General features: G+C 39.3%; 1 protein-coding gene across 2 annotated transcripts in view; it reads right to left on the reverse strand.

The window, feature by feature from the left end:
- The window catches only part of ntrk2a (neurotrophic tyrosine kinase, receptor, type 2a), a 90,540-nt gene that overhangs the window by 13,673 nt on the left and 49,747 nt on the right, over positions 1–27,120 (reverse strand). For both annotated transcript variants that reach the window (XM_078250856.1, XM_078250855.1), the window contains 5 exons: positions 15,876–16,064; positions 6,391–6,521; positions 2,868–3,040; positions 2,497–2,652; positions 1,280–1,364 (listed from right to left, as the gene is read on the reverse strand). In XM_078250856.1, the coding sequence (XP_078106982.1) occupies positions 1,280–1,364; positions 2,497–2,652; positions 2,868–3,040; positions 6,391–6,521; positions 15,876–16,064 (734 nt within the window). The remainder of the gene's footprint in view (positions 1–1,279; positions 1,365–2,496; positions 2,653–2,867; positions 3,041–6,390; positions 6,522–15,875; positions 16,065–27,120) is intronic.

A 27,120-nucleotide genomic window follows, 5' to 3' on the forward strand; every position in this document is an offset into this window, starting at 1 on the left:
TGTCACAGTGGACGGGAGAAAGGGCAGGAAAAATGGACAATCAATATCAATCAATCAGTATGATTTATTAGATTTCCGCCTTTTGGGAAAGTGACAGATTGCTGTACGGAAGGCGGGGAAAACACACATGCTTCTGCTGCCAAATATTCCTGCAACTCACACACATATAGAGATACATACTCATATACAAAATGTGCACCCACATATCTTTATTATTTTATAAATGCAGCTGCATCTCTCTCCCTTTACTTCTAGCAGAGTAGCCCCTTGTACACCGACCCTGAGATGGGTGTGACCTGCACTTCCTGCAGTGTGAATAGATCTATACGTATGTTTTGTGTGATCTTGTAGTCTGCATTATATATACAGATTATATCAGGCTCTTTGAAAAAAATAAAACATAATCCATATGCTGGGGTTTGGAGTTTGAGTGACACATGTTAAACGTTAAATGTTACAACTAACCAGACTGTGCAGTTTGTAGAAACATTCCCGTGTTTGTTTCAATTTCCGTCTGCTTATTTCACCGTCACAAATCAAGCAAAAGAACAACAGTGGATTCAATGTGTCTTGAAGTCTTGAAACTGCCTCCAGGTTCATATTTATTATTTCATTGGCTCCAGTAAAAAAAATAGAATACACACATCCCAGAAGTACCCTTTTCCTATGTTATATCTTAGAGTTAATTTGCAGTTTATAAAAATTGTGTGCTAAAGTAACAATGTGATTGAAGGTAGTCTTATAATTTGAATATTATTTATTATACATAATATTTTATATGCATAATATCTCAGAAACCTTTTAATATCATTATCTTGTTATTGATTAGATATGATCAATATGGCCTCTTTTGGGGAGTTGTATATTTTTTTCTTTCTTTTTTATTTTAATAAATAGTTTTCATTGGAATGAGAAAGTGTAGATTGGAGTCTACATTTCATTGAGTGTATCAAATATATATTGGTGCTTGTAATGCAAAACAATGCTGCAGTAGTTATCCAAACAAACAGCCCTTATTTTACACACAGTATGGCCTAACAAAGCATGATAATTATCCTCCCTCCCCCTATATTTAATTACATACAGTATGGCATCACTGTGAGCTACATGTAGCCTCTGTTTAATTTCACTGCACTAGCTCCCACAGCAAGCTTCTTACTGTAACTCCGATGGAATCGGTCAATCACGCTCATGCAAGGGAAGACAGAGAGTGACCCATGCAGCATTAAAGAGACAGGCTAAAAGAAGGACCAAAAAAGATATCGACACGTACACCTACCCTGTAGTAGTCAGTGCTGTAGACGTCTCTCGACATGCCAAAGTCTCCAATCTTTACCAGCAGGTTCTCGCCCACCAGGCAGTTCCTATATACATAACATAACCAAACACAAACAGAAGGTGCATTTCAACAGCTTCTGGGGTCTATTAGGTCCCCAGAACTATTTTAAAGAAACTAAAAGGTTCCTTCAGCCCAATGTTGTCTGCGTTTCCTACTGCGGCCTGAAGACCCGTGAAGATAATGCAAATTAGTCCGCTGACATATAAAGCAACATGACAGGATGAGGCCTGCTGTTGGTCGCAGGGGTAAACACACTCTCTAGCCTGCAGTGCAGTTCATCTAAAAAACACTTGAAATGGTCATTCATTCAAAGCACTCTCGCTCTCATGCTGACCCGAGACACACGTCTGCAACCTGCAGTTCCATGTGGCAATTGCTCGCGCAATTCTCACTCTTTTTCTTGCTGTCTTTTTTTAAATGAGATAGGATGCTGACAGCAAAGCCTAACTTTACTTTTAATGTTATCAAACAAAGAAAATAAATGTCCTCCCCTCGTCCTAAAATGGTCATAAATCGATACTAGAAGCCTACCTCCTTGGTTACTGCTGCACAGGTGTGAATGTAATACAGAGGAGGAGAATGAAACTATAAGGGCAACCTGAAATAATCAAAGAACTTTATTTTTATTTCTCTCATTCACACTCGCCTGAGCTCAGAGCCAACATCTCCACAGACAATGCAGTTCAGTGTGGCCACTGGCTAGTGCTAACTCTCTCTCTTTTTCTTTCTGTCTTTTTTAAAATGAGTCGGAAAGCCGACAGCAAAGCCTAAATTTACTTTTAATGTTATCAAACAAAGAGAAATGTTCTCCCTTGTCCTAAAGTGGTCATAAATCAATATGAGAGTACTTCCTTGTTTTATAAATGAAGTTGTCGGTTTACATAGCTTGAGACCTTGAAACCTCTACCATATGCTATATGTTTTTATACCTGGCAAAAGTTTAGTAGCAGAATTGATTAATATTTTTTAATAATAACTCTGGTTGGTAGAGTTTGACATGTTTTTGTCATGGTGTTGTTTCATTACATGAGAATCATTCAGTCACTGTAGAAATCAGTCAATCAGCCAATCATAGACCATAGATATCTGCTGTTTTACAGAATAATACAAATAACAAACAAATAGGCACAGAGTGTATAAGGAAGAAAGTGACAAACCTGGTGGCCAGGTCACGGTGCACAAAGTGCTGTGATGCCAGGTAGACCATGCCAGATGCTATCTGCTGGGCGATGTGCAGCATCTGAGACTGGGTGAGCTCCACAGGTCTGGTGGTCTGACCCTCTGCCATCAGAACTGCATCCGGACCGTGAGCCCTGCGAGGGACAGGAGAGGGAACAGGTGGAAGGTTGTCAAGTTAGCCCGGTTATTGTTTGTTGGAGTCATGTTGTTTCCTGTGCAATGTTGCTAATCAACCATATAAAATAATAAGCGTGTAAGAGAGAGTGTTTATAAGATGGTGCTGGATCTCTTAAAAATAGCAGAGGAAATGTTTTTATGATGCCATTTTAGAAAGCAAAAAAATACATGCCTGAGGAACTTGTTGAGGTCTCCGTGTTTCATGTACTCAAACACCATGATGAGAGGGTCGCTCTCCACACAGACTCCATAGAAAGTGACAATGTGTTCATGTTGAAGGTTGGTCAGCAGCTCAGCCTCACGGTGGAAATCCTTCCTGGCATTTTCACTGGCCTCTTTAAGTGTCTGCGCACGCACACACACACACACACACACACACACACACACACACACACACACAGAAGTGACATTTTAATACACTGACAAATGAAAAACTCACACATTATGCCACGTACACTATTGCCAATTAATCATTTTCACATTACAGCCAGTCTGCTCAAATTTATTTGGCTGATGTCCCCTAGAAAAGAAAAACAAGTGAGTGTCTTGCCATGTACAAATGAGTTACAGCAACTCGGCACACACACACACACTGTGAAATTACTGGCACAGTGCAAGGATTGATACAATGGCAGAGCAGGAAAAGAATTATTTTAATGTAAGCAATTGCAAAGTAAATTCATTATAATCCCTGGTTCCCTTTGAAACTAATATTTTTCTCCCTTCCATGAATCAGGAAATCTGTCAGGAAGGTTGTGTAATGCAATTATGAGAGAGAGAGAGAGAGAGAGAGAGAGAGAGAGAGATTTCACATCCCAAAGAAGAAAAATATAGAAAATGTATCTTGTCCTCCATTAATAATTGATTGTCTTCCTATATGATATGGATATGCGTTCGCTTTCCGACTTGCGAGTGTGTGTGTGTGTGTGTAATGTGTACATCACAGATAGAAGCTCCAATTGCAAATATAGGTTTAAAGGACAAGGAGAAATCACTAAGAAAGCTCAGGAAGAAGGAAATGACCCGTGACCTTTCAGCTGGAACGCTGAGATACCAGAAAATGAGACAGACTGTAACTCCGCCCACTCATATATTCAGCCAATCGTGTATCATGATCAAACAAAGGCTTGGTCATGTATATTACAGGATGTAATGTGATACTACATGATGATTATATGATGGATTGTTACAGTATGAATACTGTATGAAAGCATACACTCCATTCCCAGTTTGAAATGTGATATTGGCCATCATCATGGAAAATCTGAGTTGACTTTCCTCCGATGAGAGTGAAAGTCTTAGTTAGACCTTTCAGTTTCAGTTTATGCAAGTGTTTGTAGGAAGAAAAACACCTACCATTACCTGGCAACCCAGACTTTGTTCTTTTAATGGCTTCTAACTTGAAGCATTAGTGAACAATTTATATTAAGTATTAATTAAGCTATTTACAACTCATAAACCTTTAAAAAAAGAGTGACTTATTAAAAGTAGCACTAAAATGCATGGCCATACAGGCCACTACATATAGCATGGCATTATCCACATTTGACTGATGATGGTCTATTGAAGCCTAAATACACTGAATTCACAACTTGTACTGCACATGTACTGTATTGAGCTCAAACTGTGTGCTCCAGGCAAAAGGAAATCTGGGATACAAAATGTGATTAAAGAAAAACAAAAACTTTCTTTCCTGGCAAACACATGCACTCACTCAGCTGAATTGTTCGGTGTATCTAATGACCAGAGTAAAACAAATATTAATGTTGAATTTAGAGACTTTCCTGTGAGCCAGAAGCATCTACCTGTGAACTATCACGTTCTGAGTCTCTGAAGTCAATGCTGCATTAATTCCCAGGCTAAAAGCCATAATTTTTTAGTTTTTTTTAATTTAGTTTGTCATCCAGTCTGCGCACATTCAGGTCTCTGGACAAATAAGAAGCAATCAACAACCTCTAGCCCGGGAATGTAGTGACTCACATTTACATGTGAACATTATTGAAAGGTGCTCATGATTGATGGCATGCAGGAGTGTAAGTGTGTACAGGCGCGTGTAGTTCTATGTGTATCTGCATGTGTTAAAGTGTGCCTGTGATCGATGGCCCCTCTGTGTATGATATACAGTAAAGGAAAAACTGGCTTCGGTATTATAGCTGACTGGCTGATTGATAGCCGACTCTAAAACCAGGACTATTAGTGAGTGCAGGTTATTGTAATGTGGTGTACATGTTTCTTTAATGTAGCATGCATGACAGAGTGCAACATAAGTGCAGTATGTATGTGTGGATTAATGTGATCATGAGGGGAGGGGGGTGGGGAAATTTAAAGCAAAAGTACACCTCAAAAAATCTAATCGCTAGATGTTCCTTTCTACAATGTTGAATAGCTGGACATGCTCTCTTTATGCTCTTTATTTTGAAAAAGACCCACTTTCATCACATCGTCTCTGTGTTGATGCAGCAACACGGAGGAGGAAAAGACAACTGTAAAGAAACGGTGAGTCATACCAGTTTACAAAAAGACGAGGACGAAAAGAGCAGGAAGAGTGTGCTATAAGCAGGTGGTACATTAGCTAATTGAAAAAAATAAGATGAATTAGAGAGAGAGAGAGTTAAATCAATGAAGTGACTCTAATGACTAAATGATTCATCTATGCATATGGCAGTTTGAGAATTACACTTTATTTTTTACTGTTAGTTGACTGCTGATAATATAATGTTTTACCAGATTTGACATGCGGCACAGCAACACACACAGCATCTTGTTCTTCAACTGAGAACTGGGAGTTTCAGGTGCATATTTTACAGAGAGCTCAGACTGAGCTGGAGCTAAGCTGGCAGCAAACATCAGTGGGCCAGCAAGCGGTTTAGAGAAAAGAAGGTGGATGATTTGAGGAGAGGAAAGTCACAGGATGAAGGACTGCAGAGGAGAGAGAAAAAGTACTGCAGGTGAGAGTTAGAGGTGAGACGTGGAAGACAGAAGAGGAAGTGGGGACAGGATGGTGGGGGGGGTCTCTCTCACAGGTCATGTATTATTAATGAGAAGATCTCCACCAATCAGATCGTGTTTCACCGCAGACCAGGAGAGAAAGCATCCTTGATGGAGAGACGCATAGACGGATAAATGTGATGGGAGAATGCTCCCTGGGAATCAGCGGTTGTAATGAAGAATGTAATTCCACCTTTTTCCTTAAAGAGAAACTCTTGAAGGAATGAGTTTCTAACAATACAGAGGAAATGGAGGTGAGGAGATAGCAAACATGGAGTCTTAAGTATTCATTTCGGTAACATAACATTATCTGTAAAATCTTCAGTATTTCAAATTTATATCAGCTCTCTTTGCAAAACATGACAGAGAAAACAATAACTTAAGATAAAATAACATTATGGGCTTTATTTTGGTGCCACCAATCATTCAAATCGGTTTTCAAAATATCTCATATTGAAACTAGACTCCTCATAATTTGAAATACATTCCTTGTGATGCAGACCGGATGGTGTTTCATTTCTTTTAAGTCTCCTTCATAGCTATATAGTGTTTGGGTCATGTCTGAATATTGCTGTTCTATGAAATGTGTGGACTTGTAACTTTAATCTGCATTACAGTTGAAAGTTACACCCATTTTTTTCTTTGCTTTGAAATGTGTTTGTTGCCGTAAAAACTGTGAAAATAGGACCAGCAGGCCCTCAAATTACCTTGACAGCCACCAGTATCTTCTCGTGGTCAGGTGAGAGGTTGTAACACTCAGCCAGGAAGACTTTTCCGAAGGCTCCTTCTCCCAGCTCTCTCTTCAACACAATGTTGTGTCTCTTGATATGCTGGACGACTGTTGAGAAGAGGAAAGACAGACAAGATGAGAAGAACTCCACTTAAAAGGTGGCCACCGTGGTTTAGAAACACTATGTACGTTAGTTCACATGAGGTCACAAAAACTAAATGTTGTGACACATTATGTCAAATAGATGTCAGTTATTAAACCGTGATCATACTAAACATCATTTTAATTAATCTTTAGTCTGAATGTGTGATTTTACCACAGCAAGATAAAAATACAGTGGAAAATATGTTAAATGTATGGGGGATTTCATACTTTTAAAAAATGTTTCTCTGTTTTGTCATACACTAATTTAAGCACGTTTTCACTATACAGTAATGCCAATTTAAAAACTGTTTATCTCTCTGTTTCATGTAGCCTACATAATCTCCCTGCCTGCTCACCCACAGTTGGATAAGAGTCGACAAATCTGCTCTCTGTTGCTAAGTAACTAAATAACTCCATGCCAGATGATTTTTTTTTAAATTGGCATCTCTCCATTGTGATGATACAAGATTGTATTCTACACAACGAGCCAAATGTCTGCATGAACTGTCTGCATGCAAGAAAGAGCACACACACACACACACACACACACACACACACACACACACACACACACACACACACACACACACACACACACACGACACCAAGAGCTGAGATTTATCTGTGATGTGATTAAGAGGCGCATTTGAAGAAAAGCTGTCCACTCAGAATATCACATTAAAGCCCAGCTAGACTTTCAGAAGCTGCATCAATCTACACTGTGAGCTACTGAGGTCCACCATAACCCAATATTAGAGAGAGAGAGAGAGAGAGAGAGAGAGAGAGATTACCAGTCCAACAAAGACATACCAATAATTAAAACAAATTCAGATCAATGTATTATAAAAGAAAAACTCCAAACAAAGGGCTTATTTACCCTATTCATAAGAGTGGAGGCAGATCAGACCCTAATAACTGTCTAGGTACAGCTGTCTAGGTAAATTATTCTATAGTCTTCTAAATAAAAGAATTATAGATTTCCTCGAGGAACACTCCTTCTTGAGTAAAAGTCAAATTGGCTTTCCCCCAAAACATAGCACCACCGACCATGTATATACCCTTCACACTTTAATTAACAAACATGGACATCAAACAAGAAATAGTAAAGATATTCACTTGCTTTATCCATTTTTAAGAAAGATTTTGACTCTTTCATTTGGCATGAATGGCAATGGCTTTTAAACTGTGACTTTTAAAATGAATGGAAAATATGTGTACTGTTATAATTGGAGACAAACAAACTGAATTCTTCACCCAGAGAATGCAGGGTTGCAATTTAAGTCTGACTTTATTTAACTTGTATATAAATGAACTTGCTGTTGAGTTGGATCAGTGTGTCCTAGCAACGCACAAAGAGGTGAAGTCTTTGTTTTATGCTGATGAACTTGTTCTACTGTCTCTTACTGAACAAGGACTACAGCAACAGCTGGATATAGTAGACAGGTACTGTCAGAACTAGGCCCTGGCAGTATATGAAGAAAACTAATGTCATAATCTTTCAAAAATGCCCCCAGATGTAAGCAGAACAAACACCAATCCAGCATAAATGATCATATCATTAAACATAGCATGAGATATACCTTTGGTATAATCATAACAGCATCAGGGAGTTTCAACATTGCAGTGACTGCAATAAAAGAAAAAGCTTGAAAAACTCTAAATGCAAATAAGAGAACAAATTATAATTGAAATCAGACTTAAAATATTTGATAAGGTCATCCAGCCCATCTTGATCAATATACGGCTTATCAGAATCAGAATCAGAAAGGGTTTTATTGCCAAGTACGTTTTTTAACACATACAGGAATTTGTTTTGGTGTTATGCGATAAACGCTGATGGAAACTTTATTTGCCGAATAAATAATGAATTGCCATTAAGTTTTAGGTCATTTTATGGTTGCAACCCGTGACAAAACAAAGAAGAAGAAGTTTTAGTTCATTTCCGCCCAGTATTTCCGCTCTGTTTGCACACATGGCAGGTGTCAACAAATACAGATGTAAGTGGACGAATGAGGAGAGTTTTATGAGCAAAATATAACGCTGTCGTTCCCAAACCACAGGCTGCCTCCGTTGTCGTCGGGCATTTACGTGCATCTGCATCTGCATCATCATAGCAATGTGTTGATAGCATCGTCGTTGTCTTATTATAGCTTGATATATGGCTATCAGCTGGCACATAAGCACTATTACAACTTGTGCAATATTGATCATTTGTTGGTAGATGGCGCGATCCAGTTTGTCTAGCAAAACTTTGTTCGCAAATGTTTGCTTGAATGTTGTGCGATTCAGTGCGAAAATTAATGGAAACACCTTAAAATGTCTCAAATCAATTCGATATACCAATTTGACCACAAAACAGCATGTGACGTCATTACGCACAGGTTTTAATTTGCTTTAAAGCTGTTGGATGGAAACACACTTTCACCAGCTTTATTCGCATGAGTTTTTTTTACCGGACTTCAGATAATTCGATTGACAAGTGGATAGAAACTTAGCTACTTTTGGACAGTTGAGACCTCACATAAACATGCCACTACCTGAAGGACAATGACAGAGAGAGAGAGGGGGGGGGGAAGAAGAAGAAGAAGAAGAAGAAGAAGAAACATCTACATCAGATATTCAAAATCATCTAATTCTCAGTGTAAGCTTGTTGTGGAGAACACACCCACGATGCAATATGTAGGTTGTGTGTGTGTGTGTGTGTGTGTGTGTGTGTGTGTGTGTGTGTGTGTGTGTGTGTGTTTTTGTGTTTTCAAGAAGTACCCAAGTGCATATATTATTATTAAATGCAATAGGATAAATAATTACCTCATTATGGGTTAAAGTTAATGTTACCTTAGTTACTTTAGGCCTACACAATATTTGATATTTCAGATGATTTACCATAGTAATCTTGTTACAGTAGATACCCTGTAGTAAGATATATAGGCTATATTTGAATAGGAATAATTCCACATCAACATTCCACATTTTGGACTTGCAGAATTAAGTTTTATTATTACATACAACAATTATTCCATTATCATTTAGCACTTTAACTATTATTTCATTTGCATGTTTAATATTTTATTATTTCATGCCCCCTTTGCCTGAGAGTCCTTTTGGTTCCTACCTGCTGTTGTTTTGCGGGGGACAGGTGTGAGTGTAACAGACTCACAGCAGACTCTACTCAACATGTGCAACAGTTGAGTAGAGTCTGCTGTGAACAACCCAGAGAGAGAGTGTAGTTGGGGGTAAACTGTCTTGCTGTGTATTGGTGTTGATTAAAGAAGATTGTTAAAAGAGAAATTGTAGCCTGCTTACTACCAACAGGCCAGAAGCGCATCACCAACAGGTGCAAGCTAAATTTGGCTAAATGCTAAAAAGTGACTTATGCGTTTACTGAGGAACGAGGTGTGTGAGGCCTTTCAGCTCAAACATGTTTGAAACTCTGAGGAGCACAGTGGGGCAGAGAGGCTGAGTAGGCTTATGCATGAATGAACGAACAGAGAAGTTGAACCTGAAACAGACAATGGAGGACTTTGCGGTGCACAATGCTCACAAAAAAACATTCAGATAGGTGAGTACAGCAACAAACCGTTATATTGTGATGGTTGTACTTAGCCTACTAGCCTTTTCCAAGGAGAACGTTCACATCGCTAGGCAACGTACAGTAGCGTTGCCGTGCGTGTGTGCACTAGGCTACATGTGTTAAAACAGTGCTGGTCTTTGTTTGCTGTATGTGGTTGTGGCTTCAGCAACTGTGGAGTTTTTTTTATTGCTGATACATCTCTGTGCTGTGCTGTCTGTTTTGGTGATGTTTTATTCTACTTTTGATTCTGATTGATGGGTCTTGCTTAATTTATGTGTGAAGACTGTTGTATAATTGATTCAGTTGTGTGCCTTCTGCAAAGTTCCCTCTATAGAAAAGGAATATATCGTTGGTTTGGATATTAGCAGTCTGTGGTGTGATGCATAGGCAACTGTCTATCTTTACATTTTAATGTAGCCTTCTTTACTTTGTAGCCTAAATATGTTCTTTAGTAAAACCTCATCATGCACATTTTTTTCTTCCCCTTTATCCGCCCCCATTTCCCTTTTTAAAATGTAAGGAGTGATCTACTTTTTACTTTTACAAAACACAATTAATTTTACTTGTACTTGAGTAAAATATTCTAGTACTCTTTACATCCCTGCCCAAGGGCAGACTCAGCCTATTGTAGAGAAAATACATGAAATGTCTTGTCACAATTTGCAGATATAAGTGCAAATTACTGTAGTACTATATAAACATAATGTTTTAAGGATTGAGTATGCAAAAGTTTCACTAAAAGGCTAAAAGTCTGTGTTTTTATATAAATATGTTTATTATATATTCTATTACTCGGTCGCATGTCACAGATCTCTGTGCACCCACAATTCCTTATGCAGCAGCAGCAGAAGCACACAAACCCATATCCCCACAAGCCAACTACCAACTATTTAACCAGCCAATTACCTCACCGCACCATTTCCTACTGCGGTTGTGTAATAAGCGTTCACCCATAAAAATGCCTCGCACCACTTCTCCTTAATTAACACCCTCAAATAGCAAATACATTGATGTGTGCAGAGCTTTTTTTGGCAGCAAGATTTGGTGTTGTTCTCACCGCCTTTCCCTCTGTTTTTTTAATTTGTCTTTTTTAGATCTATAATATGTCATTGCAACTACTGTCATTTTGTAATCACGTATTCAAGAATTTGTCATAATTGCTGCACATAGCAATCAAATTTTATTTTTTATGGCCTCATAGCACTCATAAATTCTGCTTTTCAGCTGTCTGCCTTAGCCAATTTCACACTCCCTCTTCCACCCTGCTTTCATTATTAAACTGTCTCTTTGTGCAGTTGCTACACCCCTCTTCTCCTCAATCAGTATCTTTAATAAAGATCTACAGAAATATTATTCCCCATTTACCAAAATCACTCTTACTCTCTGATGTTTTTCTTAATTAGTACTCGTTTTCCATGCTTATCGTATTCACTCATTTTCCCTCATTTAGCATCCCTCCATCCAGTCTCATTATCTTACTCTCCCATTCCTCATTTAGCATCTTGCTGCTCCATCAGTTATTTCTCTCTATTGCCCCTCATCTGCTAAACCCATACATTTTAATCAACATCCTCTAAACATTAACATCCAGGCACATTTTCTTCCCCATTCTGTTGCTCCATCACTTGTTTATGACGGCTCTGACAACATTAACATCAAACCCCATCCCATCAACCACCTCCTCTCCCATATTTTTTCATCTGTCCTCCAATCTCTCCACAGCTCCCTATACAGCCACCTCACACACCTATCCTCCTTAATCAGCATCTTATAAACAACCAAAGAAATGAATGTCTTGGGACATAATTACTCCCCCTTTTTCCCCATCTGCCTCTTCTTCCCTTCCTCCTTCCCTCATCTGCCTGAAATCTTTCCATGACCCTGGATGCTGACATACAGTTTTGAAATTGTGCATTTGGTGTGAACCAAACAATGTGATATGTCAAGGACACAATAATGTTTGACAGATTCTTTGAAAACAGGACTAATAGAGACTTCGAACATTTTCTCCATGAAATTCCTCATACAGTTGATGTCATGACTCAAATTTTTCCATTTCACTACACCTCCTTCTAGCCAGCCTCTGCTCCCAATTATATGCCCTCCTATCAGGAGGTGTAACTAATTGTGACCTACATTTTCATAAGCTTGTGTGTGTGTGTGTGTGTGTGTGTGTGTGTGTGTGTGTGTGTGTGTGTGTGTGTGTGTGTGTGTGTGTGTGTCTGTGTGTCTGTGTGTCTGTGTGTGTCTGTGTAAATAGGTGTTTTTCCAGTACTGTACGCACGTGTTGCCTTGTGGGTAACATTTTGCAGAACACTGTTAATCATAATTCCCTAAATATAAAAAAATACAAACCCCATAACATCTCCTGGGATGAAAACAGTGGGAAAATTGAGAGACACTGAGACAAATCCAAGAGGAAGGTGTAACATAACAAAGATGAAGAAAGAGAAATCTCTTTCAGTTTAGGGCCGTAGTCCCCTTTATTGCCTCTATGAGTTTTAGCATTTTATTTTAAAAAAGAACCTAGATGCAATTAAAAATGTACACATTCAAAGCCAATTCCATTATTCTGTGACTCAGTGGGCCCTATTTTAACGATCTAAGCGTACGGCGTAAAGCGCCTGGCGCAGGTGCATTTAGGGCTTGTACGAATCCACTTTTGCTAGTTTAACGTGCGTCAGGCTCATGGTTCAAAAGGGTTGTACTTAGTGTCTTAATTAATCATAGGTGTGTTTTAGGCATAACATGTAATAAACCAATCAGAGTTTCATCTCCCATTCCCTTTATAAGCCAGGTGCGTTTGGACCTTGGCGCATTGCTATTATGATGGCAGATTTGCTGAGCAAGAAGGAGAGATTTTCAGGAGAAGAAACTGATCTGCTTGTGCGTGAAGTGAAAGCGCGCGGCAGATCATATCATAATATTATTTCACATTGTAATATTTTTATTTTTAATCTTTTGCATGTTTGTGTGCTGCTGTCCATGTGTGTGTAACAAGCATAGTGTGTGCACGCTGTGCACGAGCCTAGGCACATTTTACTAATGCGTTGTTAAAATAACAATGAAATGCTGCGTTATTGACTTTAGACCGGGTTGGTCAATGGCGCGATCACTTTCTGCTGCCTCAAGATAGCAATACGCCAAGAATGCACCTGAACACACCTCCTTGTAAGACCAGCACGCCCATGGGCGCACAGATGGGCGCAGGTGCATTTGCGATTTAAACAACGTGGGCGCTGGATGGGAAATTGACAACTGCGTCGGTCTTAAACAAGCAAAGACACTTGCGTCGGGCTTTGCGCTGCACTGGGTGCATGATAGGGCCCCAGTATGTTTAAATTTGACTCCCGTAAGGAATACTTTGGCATTTAGGAAATATTAGTATTCACTTATGACATAGATGAAGGGATTGATATGTAGCTGAAGCCAGCAGCCAGTTAGCTTAGCTTAGCTTAGCACAAAGATGGAAAACAGAGGGAAACAGCTAGCCTCCTTGAAGTTGCTGTGCCTGGCCAAGAAATAGTCCTCCACATAACTCCAGATGTTATTTTACACTTTGGTTTTAGCACTGACGTATTCATTATTTTTAAGTTTTAGTGGTGCTGGTAGGTGGATTATGTTACCTTTGCACAGATCCAGGTTAGCTGTTTCCTCCTGTTTTCAGTCTTTATGCTATGCTAACCAGCTGCTGGTGGTACCATGCAGACATGAGAGTGGTGCTAATCTTCTCATTTAACTCAAGAAAGCAAGAAAGCAAATAAATGTATTTCTAAAATGTCCAACTATTACTTTAAGGCCAACAAAATAATAAACACAGTATTTAGAAATGTATGTTGGGAAATAAAATGTAATGCTTTGCTTTATTGGTCAGAATATCCAAAGAGAGAGAGGTTTTCTGGAAAGAAGAAAATAATCTATTAAATACAAATTTCCAAAAGAAAGTCGCTCTATTAAATACAACTTGAATAGCTCACTCAATAAATAAAACATAAAAATACAAATATTTAAGTCACTTGTTTTGGTTTCTGGGTGGGGTTGTTGGTGGGAAATTAATTTATGACCTTAGTATTTCTATAATCCTCACTATAGCCCTGCTTCAGTTGCTTGACATGCACACTGCCTACATGCATGTACTGTATATGTGGGGTTAGAGATACACAAACACAGTAGTTACAACCTATGCAAGTCCATAGGTGTTTTTCAAGTCTTTGCTAATGCATGTGACACTCTCCATCCATGGTAGCTACTCTGTTGTTAATATTGTTAATGAGGTGTTCACTTCAGAGGTAAGCTGCACAACTGAAGCTTTGCAAAACAGATAATAGCTCCCGTAATTACACATGGATCCATCATCTCTGTAGAGTAATTGTTGCTTTATTGCTGCCAGGAAGAGGCCTGTGCCATCTTTAAAGTAGAAAATGTATTCAATATTACAGGCCAAAAGCTGGTTAAAGCCAATTTTTAAAAGCTCCTGGCATGCAACCTTGTGCCACTTTGCCAAACTGTCTCCATCAAAGGCTGTTGCTCGGGTCAGAAAAAGGAGTGCCAAATAATCGGTCAGATACTTTCAGTATTTATGGTGCCTGTCTGCGAGTCAAAGAAGTATACAGAGTAACAGTTGTAATGGCTGTAATACAGTATATTAAAACACACACACACACACACACACACACACACACACACACACACACACACACACACACATACACACACACAGGCACATACACAAATGCAAGTGCAAATGCAAGTACATTATTGACTTTCATTGATCCTTAGCTGTTTCATTTTTGTCTTTGGGCTGTAAATCCTAGTCCATCTTTCAGTTATACTGCACGACCCCCCCATTATTACATCTCCTTTAACCTTGCCCTCAAAGAAAACAGCACACACACACACACACACACACACACACACACACACACACACACACACACACACACACACACACACACACACACACACACACACACACACACACACACACAATTTACTGCAACACAAGGCCAAAGCCTGAAGAAGCTTTTATTACTTGCCAATAATCCTAATGTCATGTTGATGGACCAGGTCAATATCCTTGTGTGCTCTCTGTCTGTCTCTGTCTTTGACGGTTGTCTCCTTCTGTTCTCCTCATGTTTCTCTTTTCCTCTATTTCCGTTTGTTTCCTTCTTCTTCACACTTTCTCTGAACACTTTCTCTTTGCCCTTTTGTCTCTTGCTTTGTTGAATTTGTGGTGTGTACATGTTCACTGGTCACCCTCAATTTCTTTTACCTATAACGGCTCACAGACAGTTTTGCTACCTTAGGCTCTGGCAATATACTGTATGTGTATAAGTCACACATGGAGGTCTTGAATTTCTGAATGAATTTGTGCTAAACATATGCTGGAACACACACACACACACACACACACACACACACACACACACACACACACACACACACACACACACACACACACACACACACACACACACACACACACACACACACACACACACACACACACACACATATATATATAAATAGACTTTCTATTTCCCACTTCTCCCATTGACAGCTTATCATCAGCAGCTCCAAGGTCAATGCGATGACAGCAGGAATGATGTTGCCATGGTAACCTCCGTGTATCACACAAATGGACAGTTAGCTTAAATACTTGGGAGTATAGCTCATAATGGAGTGATAAACATTTTTATCATAGTGCATTTGGGTACACATTAAAGATAAATGAGGTTTTTACTCACATGTGTCAGTTTTGAGCAGGCTGTTTGTGCTCCTGAAGTACTGAGGGTTTTCTATCACCGGGATCTTGGTCATGCCAATGATTACCGCGTCAGGGCCCATCTCTGATGATGAAGGAGTGTTGCTGCCATTGGAGACGTGGTGAAGAGGAGAGGCCGAGTCATCATCGTTACTGATCACCGAAGATGGTCCTGAGAGAGCAGAGAGAGAAGGAGTTCAGTTTGTTTATCTTTACAATGAGGTCCTGCATGTGAGACGGCAGCCATGTTAATAGTATAAGGACACAAGAGAATGAATTAAGTTTTTAAGCTGTTATTAGCAGAGATTGAGGAGATTAGATCATAAAGAGAGGAGATTAAGCTGCTATTATTGATCACAATAGACATATAAGAGGAGAGAGAGACATTAGATATATTTCATTAGTTTGAGCGCGTAAGCTACAAAATGAACAGTCTAATTTGTATTTGTGTGTTTTTAGCAATACTAATCACCTCTGACCATATAAATAGAGTTACAGTTTGTTACTATCATTGTGTTTGACACAGGCTTCAGGACGCTGTGTTGGCCAATGCACATTCCTAGTAGATTACTTGATTACCGTGACATTGTATTTCTGCTGTTTACCTGGTGATCGTTGTGACGAAAGATAAAATAGTTGCTGCCAAACTAACTTTCCAGAGCAGTGAAATACTTCCTCGTTATATTACAAACTGCAGATCAGTGTTTTGAGTGCTCATAAGTCATCACACTCATGGATCTGTTACTCCAACTGAACTGAATCAACTGGATCAATTTCCTGTCTCACTCAACAACACAGCCCCATTTTTTAATGCAGTTTTCAGTCAGAACACCACTTATTGTATTCAGGCTTTCACCCCACCTAATCTTGCTATGTAGAAGGTGGAGGGAGGTACATCTTTGGGCTGACATCATGAGCCCCATTGCAATGGCCAACACTTGCACGTCTTAATGTGCAACAGCACTGTAAGACTTTAAGTCGGAGGGGGACCGACAATAGCATCTGACAAAGTTAAGACTACTTTTTTTAGGATATGTGGATGAGGAGGTAGCAGTGCTGACTTGGGTCATCTTGTTTGGATGAGAATCAAATTTCTGCGTGTGTGAAAATGAGTAACTAAGCCTGGAACAGTCCCATAAGAGAGCCAAGCCTGTGGAATAGCACTAGGAACTTTGTCAACAGTGGTTGTTTTCATGTTTGAGTGCTGGGTTATTTTTTTAGGTCAGGCTCTGCAGCATTTAATGATGAAGTCAAGGAAAGAGAGCAATGAAAGAGTATTTCTACAAAGCTGGAGGATAACCGAGGGAATTAATGTATGCCCTCAAAACGACGTATGCCAGTATTCTAAGAACCTGGTGGAGTAAAAATCAAGAAAAGGAAATCCATATTCAGTGTTCTGAGTTGTTATGCTGCTATTATCTGGTAAAACATCTCCGTAGAGTACGCTTTTCTATGTCAAAACTTAGATTTCGGTCACTTTTTCAGTTAGAAAACACTGAATATTAAATTAATGTTTCAGCAACAATGTTTTTGAAAGCAAAAATGCAGTAAAAACATGAAGCAGGCTCTGAAAACAAAAGAGAGGTGATGGCATGAGTCAGACACTGAGCCCAACCCTTTTACAGAAGAAAACGTTTATTTTGGCAACAGAACAGAGGTGTTATTAGTTTCTAATTAAGACCATGAAAACAGTCCATGAAGCTGATTCCACCAGTCCAAGTTTGTCAGTTACAGTACACCTTCATGACATTGCAGTTATTTTCTGTCTTTAGGTTGTGTGCCAAAGCAAACAATACCAGCACTAAATAGCAGCTATATTTGCAAGTGCAGACTGGCAAACACCAATGCTCACACACTCTCTCACATATGGATAGACACACAGAAATAAAGCTAAAACACTTTACAACATGACTGGGTGGGCTTCTGTCACTGTTAACCCCTAACATGTCACCTTTATACTTACAACCTTAAAGGATATGTTCACATTTTTGTCCTTAAACAATATCCCGATGCCTCACAATGTTTTACACTACTGCAAGCATTACTGGTCGCTGTAATTGTTCCTCCTGTCAAAACACGCAAGGATAAGGTTGGGATGGATGGATGGGTCAACAAAACATTGGACGTCTCTAACACAGGAGGCCGCTGTTTGTTTCCTGTTCCCCTCCACAAGTCAACGTTGTTTTAATGCATGACCACAATCGTTCCATAACGCTAACTACATACTTATTATTGTGATCATGACAACAAAGCTCTCCTAACCCTAAGTACTTATTTGAACCAAAACTGTGATCTGTCCCTAAACCTAACCAGATCAGAATAAGTTCTAGAGGGCATGGAGAGGACTTGTTGCAAATTACATAAGTGTATTAGTGTGCTTCGGCCCTGATAGAAGATAAGCTTAAAGTTACAAAGATGTGGAAAAACTTGCCAAAGTGATGTATTTTTCACACTCCCAATGGGCCAGAGTTTACATGGATGCAGGGTGAATTACTCTTAGCAGATGATTAAAATCACAGGAGAAAGAGCTTCCAATGCTAACACACAGAATAACTTAATAATAACTGGCAACGCTTGTAAATTATCTTAATCACTCAGGTGCATTGAGGGGTTAGCAAATTACTGCTTTTCAGTGCATTGTCCTACAAGTACTGTAATAAAAGCTTGTGAGTGATTGTCTATTTCACGCTTCTAACTCATTTATGCATTCTTCACTGATTTAGGGGTGTGAATGAGAAAAAGCGTGTGTGTGTGTGTGTGTGTGTGTGTGTGTGTGTGTGTGTGTGTGTGTGTGTGTGTATAAGGATCCTTTAAAGAGCATAATTGGATGCTTCCATCCAGTCTTGTTCTTTCATCAGCTCTTCACCGTGTGTCAGTTGAAGAAAAATAACACTAGAGACAAGTTATAACATGGGTCTCATCATAGACAGGGAAACATTTAGAATTACACACACACACACACACACACACACACACACACACACACACACACACACACACACACGCACACAGTGAGTGAACACAAAGTCCTCCAGACCTCTTCAAGACACCCAGCATAAGCCTGCAAACATTTTATTATGAGTTGAGATTGATTTCCCATGAGCACAAAATACAGTAGATGTTTTCCCTCTCAAGTGGTTGGTTCTGCTGAATTATAACACTGGTTGACATCGTTCATTTCCCTTTTTTATCAGGCTCTAGTGATGCTGACAGGGTCTTGATTGAGAGGGAGAAACTAAAGTGTGTGTGTGTGTGTGTGTGTGTGTGTGTGTGTGTGTGTGTGTGTGTGTGTGTGTGTGTGTGTGTGTGTGTGTGTGTGTGTGTGTGTTGGTGACTCATGTGGATTGAAAAGGCCTTGAGAGAGAAAAGGAATGAGAGCGAGAGCACAATAGTTTGTTTTTCTGTGCGCAAATATGCACATGTATGTGCTTTAAGCGTGTGTGTGTGTGTGTGTGTGTGTGTGTGTGTGTGTGTGTGTGTGTGTGTGTTGGGCTGTAATGTCTTCCCGCGGCATCTTTCTGTGTCCAAGATCAGACTTGTATGCTAATGTATCTTCTTTGAATGAATGGACCCTATAGAGTGATGAAGGGGGAGCAGCAATGAATACCAAACAACTTGTGGGGTGAATTAAAAAATGATTGTTAAACTATTTGCTTTGGACCAAATTCTCTTTGCAATTTTCTGATTTAGACAAAAATAGAAGAAAAGGTAAAAGCCCTGTTGTGATAATGCAGTTTTCTAGATCATGTTTTATTGATATTTGAATATTTGTTTTTGAGACTAAAATGAAGATTGTGGTATCTGAGGGCTTATACGTTTAAAGGTCCAATATGTAATATATATACTGTAATAAATCCAAAAATGACACCAATGCCTCATCAGATATTAAGGAAACATGTTAAGCTGAAATACTATCTTTTCTGACAACAATGCTAATGTCAGTATTGACGGAATTTATGTTTATGTTTTGGCCTGTGTGTTGTTATCAACTAGCCCAGTTTGACAGCCAGGATGGGTTGCCAGATATACCTGTAAAAACGTAAACCCAGCGCGCTGTTGCTGTAACGTTACTACTGCCATGAAAGCAGCACACAAGCGAACGGGTTCAACGGAGATAGATTCTACATGACATAAAGAAATGCCATGTTTCTAACAGTTGAGTGACCAGAGATGTAACAAACCCCAGGTAAATATTGGAGATCTATTTGAAAGATGGAGACAGCTTGGAGCCCAAAAGGACGCAGAGTTGGCTAATTTCCTCCTGAACAGGTAAGCATTAGCTTCAGGCTAATTTATCACAGCTACAAGGGACAGGAATTTAATGTAATTTCAACATTTGTGTACTCACATTGAATTATATAGCTCGAGTACCCGAGTTGGTTACTCGCAAAAACAATTGAGACACAGCCAGTAAAGTGATCCCGACTGGTCCTGGCTAATGATGCCATGCTAACCCTGCTAACTGCTAACGTTACCGGAGTAAACAGCTGTTTACAACGTGTACAATGGTGAGTTATTTTAAGCCAAGAGAGGGACGCTTTGAATCGGGAAGAGAGGAACGTGAGTTTAGCAATTGTTGCCGCAATTCTAAGCCAATGAAGTGAGTTCAGTCGGGTTTTTAAGCTGAAAAAGTGTGTATGTCAGTTGGGTACAGAGCTCCGCGTGAGCACGGGCTTTTATGACTGTCAATATAGCCAGCATCTAACTTTTTTATTCATGAAAAGAGCAACATTTCAAAGTGGCTTGTTTGGTGCATATTTATCCATGTAGTGAGTGGAATAATTACATCTGGCATGACCAGATATTTTATAAATATCTTAAATAACACAAAACAACTAAATGGTGGTAGGTAATACATCTGATTTCATATACTGCTTTAGTAAAAAAAAATATTACCTGGCTGACGATGGGAGCAGCAGGACACAAAAAAACAAAAGTTACTGTTGCACTAGTCTGGACATCTTGCCGTGCCAACCTTGCAATAAAGGTTTCCTAAATGCCATGTATATAATGTGATGTCAGCTTACTAATTGATTGCGGGTTTTGTGTAGATTTGGACTTTTATACATTTATTCCACTTTGTTTAAACGGCGAGGTGGAGAGGCCTCGTTCACCTGTTTGGAGCTGGCTGGTGAATGTGACGCTCGTATCAGCCTCGCTGGATACACCGGGACTCTGTTTGTGGATCTACTGATCGCTGTGGATTACTTTTTTTCCTGTGTCATTGGATTACGGCAAAATGCAGATCTTTTTTCTCAACGTGTCTTAACGTTTTATGGTGTGACTGCGCTTCGTTTCTGCGTTTGGAGAGGAATCTCAACAGACTGTAGGTCCAACACTGATGGTTCACTGTTACATTTTAGTTGAATTTAAGCGTCTGTCTATTGCGTTCCAAAACAGCCCTGATTGGATTTCATTAATATAATGTTCAGCTTCGGCACCTTTACCTATGTGCTAAAATATACAACGACTGAGGAAGCCTAGTGACAAGTCCATAGCAACCAGTGTTGAATTGGTTATTTCCCAGTGTCCTTTGCTGAATGGTCTCAATGTTTTATTGTTTTATTTCATGTGAATACTACTTTACTAGAGGAGGAACTTAGTATTTGAAGTAACGCAGTAATGCATGAAGTGTGCATTTAGTTTCCATGCCTATTGTGTTTCCACAACAATGTTAGTGAGTAAATCTACTGAAATGGCCACCACACCATAACAGAGGAGTGGGATGTGTAAGATGAGAAAGCAGAGGTTAACTCCTGTATGGCAGGGCTGTAAAAATCAAATGGCATCTGAGCTTCTTTGGTAAGTGCAAACTTGCACACAAGGGGAGGGACATAGGAAAAGTATTACTGATGAGGGGAGGGTCAAGTCTTTTTAGGTTAGAGGCCACAAAACTCCTCCGGTAGACCCTTAATTAAATAACGAACAGTCCCTAATGATTTACCTCTCAGTGGTGTGATTTTGGAAGGGGATGTTCTGTGTGGTGCGCTGTGATTGGTGGCTGAGTGGGTTCAGTAACTTTATGTGTAGTGTTGGAGCCCCTCAAATGGACTCTGACCTTTACTTTGCCAATTCACATCTTTTTATGTTATCTAGCATATTATCTAAACATATCCCTTATAACCCTGTTCTCGATGCAACAAGACAGAGTGTGTCCATTGGCTGTGTACTCTCCGGGCTCTGCAGGGCTTGTAATTGGTGCTGAAAACTTGATGTAATAAATCTTTATATACAATCAAGACAGCGTCAGTGAATTTCTCTTCAGACACATCATCACATCATCGCTACTTAAAGATACCACAAGATAAATGTAGGATTTTGACCTAAAAGGCTAATCCTTCAGTTTCTTTTGAAAACTTTCATTCAAAACTACAAGGATGCAGCAGAAAGTTGAATTATTGTGCCATACTAGCTTACAGCGTAAATACTGAATGAGTTGTACATTTTATGTATTTTCTTAAATGAAGAAAGGGTTTGTTCCCCCCTCAAATTGATATTACTGTATATCAGCATTACTAAATACAAGGTAGCCATTGTGCATTGTTACAGCTGACAGTCCTCAACAGCGGGCTGTTCACAGAGGACGTGGTTTCCAAATTTGTCTCACATTCTGCATTCAAGAAATTGAGCTGTTAGTTTTGGGCTGTTCAAGTTGTCTAATTACTTGCAATGTTTGAGATTATCTCAACGTAACAAAGGGAAGGAGAAAAACATGCTGCACACACGATCGCAGGTTATTGTCTGTCAATATGTGTGTGTGTGTGTGTGTGTGTGTGTGTGTGTGTGTGTGTTGGGAGGGGCTGAAGATCATTAACGCAGAGAGGTCCCAGGGTCAGATCGTTATAAATACCGTTAAGCTAAGGGGCAACAAGAGCCTGCGTGCATATGTGTGTGTGCATATGAAAAAGAGAGGTGGCAGAGGGCCCAAAGGGAGTGACTTGGTCAAAGGGGGATGAAAGATGGAGAGCTAGGGGTTGGAGGGAGAAAGAGAGAGATGGACAGGAGAGGTGAAGGTATAAGTGGGGTCAGGTCACGACCCGACACTGTTAACAGACATGGAACCGATGTTTAAACTGGTGGAGACTGGAGCTCCTCGTAGTCTGGCGGAGAGAAGCTCAGGTTAACAGTCAATAAAATACATTGCCTTGCTTTCAAAGATCAGGTCACGACAGAGGTGGGTGGCAGTATGATGAACACTTAAAATGACAATTACATAATTGTTTATACGTCTATTATTCTTTTAAATCACTGTGTGATTGTTAGGTGGTTGAGAAGTCAGTGTAGTGGAATGATTGTAGTGAATTTAAAACTGGTTACTGTAAATTGTGGATTTCGTGGGAAAGTTGAAACATTGTCACCAACAACACGTGCAGATGCACGTGCAGTTTTAACACACTTTTAGTGATGTTGCTGTGTTCCTGGCTCTGTACTTCTGATGACTGAAACTATGAAATAAGATCCAACTGTAGGTCTGATTCCTCATCAGGTTTGTGTAGCGAAAAAAACAAATGGCCCTGTGTCTGGTTGAACAGCTGTTTCTGTCAAGGGAGGATCGGGCAACACTGCCATCCAATCCATCCAAGAGTACAGCTCATGAACATTGACATTGTTAAATTAATGACCTCTAGTCCACACGGCCTGCTTCATTAGAGGTTTATGTTGAGTGCTGGAAATTAGATGCTTGGTGAAACTAAGCAGATGTGTTTCGTCGACATACGGTAGTTATACAACAAATCCATCCACTTTGAATGTCAAGGGAATAATAGAAACATTAGTGCTGTAGTGTGAAAAAACAGGTGTTGACATTTCTGGACACCCATCTTGTTGCTACAGTGTTTCTGACATATAGAAGACAAACAGGAATTAAATCAACTGTAATTCAGCCAAAATGCAACCTTAAGGGAATTCTGCAGAAATTCAGAGATATTACAGGAAAATGGGTGATGGTACAACACACCAATGATTGTGAGTCACATAGCTATGTCCACATGAACAGCACATTCTTTAGCTCTTTGAGTGAGTTGCTGCTGTAACACCGCTGTTGTGGTGGGAGCTCGAGGGTTTGGGGATCTGGAGTAGACCAGGAGTTTTATGGCAGGAGCCTACAGTATACTGGAGACGAGTTAAAACGATGACTTTGAGGGACTGTATTGATCTCTCTTGGGCTCTCTGGGTACACCTCAGACAAACTGATGCCATTTACTGCTGCACGTTGCCCAGGGCGATGGATGTAGAGAGGCTATTATGGAATTTAAGGACATCAGGGCTTGTCAGTCAGTCACTCTGTTAAAACAGCTTGGTTGTCTGATGCCTAGAGAGGAACAGCGGGAGCAGTTGTTAGCAGATAATAGTGGAGTTCATGACTTAAGATTACTTTATTGGCGGTATAGTCAGTGAGCAGTGAGCTCAGAGCGCAAGATTGGTTGAAATATGGGGTTAGAAGTTATACTTCAGAGGTGGTGATGGACAGCCCAGATACAAGTTGACAAAAACAACACATTGACCAGTGTGTTCAGCTCTTATTTGCTATCTGCAGTTGTAGCCATTTGGTACATTTACTGCAACCATTTTGGCTCCTGCTGACTGAATATTATGTACCAGAGCAGAAACTGATCAATTTTTGAGGTATTCTTAACAATTTCACAGGCACAAATGCCAAAAGAAACTTTGGCTGCCATATAATAATTTTGCCTCTTGATAAAGAATAATTGACTACAAATTGAACAGGCAAGAAATTTCTTCAAGTAAACCCTCAAATTCTATCTCTTTTGGATGTTTTTATCCAAACAGTCAGTGGAATAGTCACTCAGGCTTCAGGGCAAACACAGGACTGCTGCCTCTGCTGACCCCAAAGGTCTCAGTGACCCCTTAAGCCCATTACATACGTACAAACACACCCTCACAGATGACTGGTAACCTGAACTCCGTGGTCTCTAAACTGTGCTGTCACCCTGCTGAACACAGGAAGTAATCTATCGATCCGGGTGGAAGGGGGATGGAGGGATGCAGGGGAGAGAGACAGAGAGGAGGAGAAACGGCAGAAAGGAGAGTAAAGAAGAACATAAAGAGCTGCAGATTTACAGAGTGGTTGGCTGACAGACTAAGGGATAAATAGAGTCAAAAGCCTGAAAACATCTTTAGCTAATAATCTTATTTCGCAGGAGAGATTTTTGTATTTAGTTCTTCTCACTATTTTAAAGTGAGGCAGGGGTTAGCTGGAAAGGGTGATGTCACATTATACCCATGCACCAGTGAGGATTTAGTTGAATCGAAATGTGATGACAGTTGTGGGGTTGTTTGCTTATGTTTCCAGGCCACTGTCAATCAAATCTGATCAATCCACACCACACAGCCCTGATGAAGCCCATTAGCCTCAGAGTTTTTAGTGTTGATTAATAATTAATAAGAATGTTTTTTTATTGTCCTCTTTACATTTTTGCATTTGATAGATTAATATGATCTGTTATCATATTGGATTATACATTAAACTGCAAACAATTTAAAAGAGAAACAATGGAAGTACAGACAAAGAATAAATAGTATAAGATAAGGTTGTTATATACTACAATTTCTAACTTTGATCCAATACTATTGTAAAAATAACAATGCTTAATACCTCTTTCGATACCACGGTAAAAAGATAAAAATTTCTGAGGCAAACAAAATAGGATTTGTTTTTTATTTTCTTTGTAAACAATCTGCATACAGAAAAAAAGTCAGTGCACATTTGTAATAATGTAATTGTTTGATTGAAAATCTGATTGTAGATCAGTTTTTTTATAGCTTCAGTACTTTTGATACTATTGAATGTAAAATTAACAGAGACCGTACCGTTTTAAACACGTGATATTGAAAAATTATCAAAGTATTGATACTTTTGACAAACTTAGTATGAGGCAAGAATAGAGGAAGAAGGGCTAACAAAGCAGAAAGGGTAGAGAAATAGTGGGATGGAGAGAGTAGATGGATAGAATTTCCTCTATGCTGCAGTTTTGTAAATGTCCGTATGAATCTGCCTGTACCAGCCAAAAATCCTCCTCCTCTTTGGCCTAATGCAGAGTCCTATCACATTCCCATTTTCTCTGTACCAACAACTGGTAAAAATAGACACTTCCTCTTCGCTCTCTGTCTCCCTGCGTCTGTCTCGCGTCATGCATCTCCTTTCTCATCTCCATGCATGTGTCTACCACCCCACTTTCTTTCGTAATCTTGTTTTTTCCCTCCTCTCTCTCTTTCTAACTTGTAGCCCCCTCAGTCTGATCTTTTCTAATTTTAATATTCAACCTTCTCATATGACACACTGTAAGACCAATTCCTCCTACTGAATTCACTCTGGGGTGGTCAGAGATGTGAAAAACGAAGAAGCAGGGAAGGAGGTGACAGTGAAAGGAATTCAAGTGAGAAAAAGGACTGTGTTGTTATGTTTCTGGTTCTGTAATATCAGGCCATATAGCACCAAGCATCTGTTCAATATGGAGAACAATGCTTCAAATAAAAATGAATAAGTACCCAAATTAGAACATATTTATAAAAGAGAATCACATCTCAACCTTTTTTTTCATCTTACATTAGCAAACTTGTCTTTGACCTATTAGGTAACAACTCTTAAATTAATGGTAGATAATAAATATATCCTAGGGCTGGGCAATATATCGATATTATATTGATATCGTGATATGAGACTAGATATCGTCTTAGATTTTGGATATCGTAATATGGCATAAGTGGTGTCTTTTCCTGGTTTTAAAGGCTGCATTACAGTAAAGTGATGTCATTTTCTGAATTTACCAGGCCTTTACCCACTTAGTCATTATATCCACATTACTGATGATTATTTATCAAAAATCTCATTGTGTAAATATTTTTGTGAAAGCACCAATAGTCAACACTACAATATTGTTGCAGTATCGACATCAAGGTATTTGAAATATTGTGATATTTGATTTTCTCCATATCACCCAGCCCTAATAAATCCTAATAAATAAAATAAATAAATCTCATTATCAATCTATCCAACCCATTGTGGTACAAAGTCACAAAGAACATTTACAATACTTAAGTACTTTACCTAACAGTTGAAACCTGCTCCACATTGACCAACTACAGCAGTAAAATGCTGCAATGATAAAGTATTTACAATGGTCGAGGGCGTATGTTAACATACTACATTAAAAATAGAAGTCCTGCTTTCAAGATGTAAAACTAGTTACAGCAAACTGTACTTAAAG

The sequence above is a fragment of the Sander vitreus genome, chromosome 5 (assembly GCF_031162955.1).
Source record: "Sander vitreus isolate 19-12246 chromosome 5, sanVit1, whole genome shotgun sequence".
Taxonomy (NCBI): domain Eukaryota; kingdom Metazoa; phylum Chordata; class Actinopteri; order Perciformes; family Percidae; genus Sander; species Sander vitreus.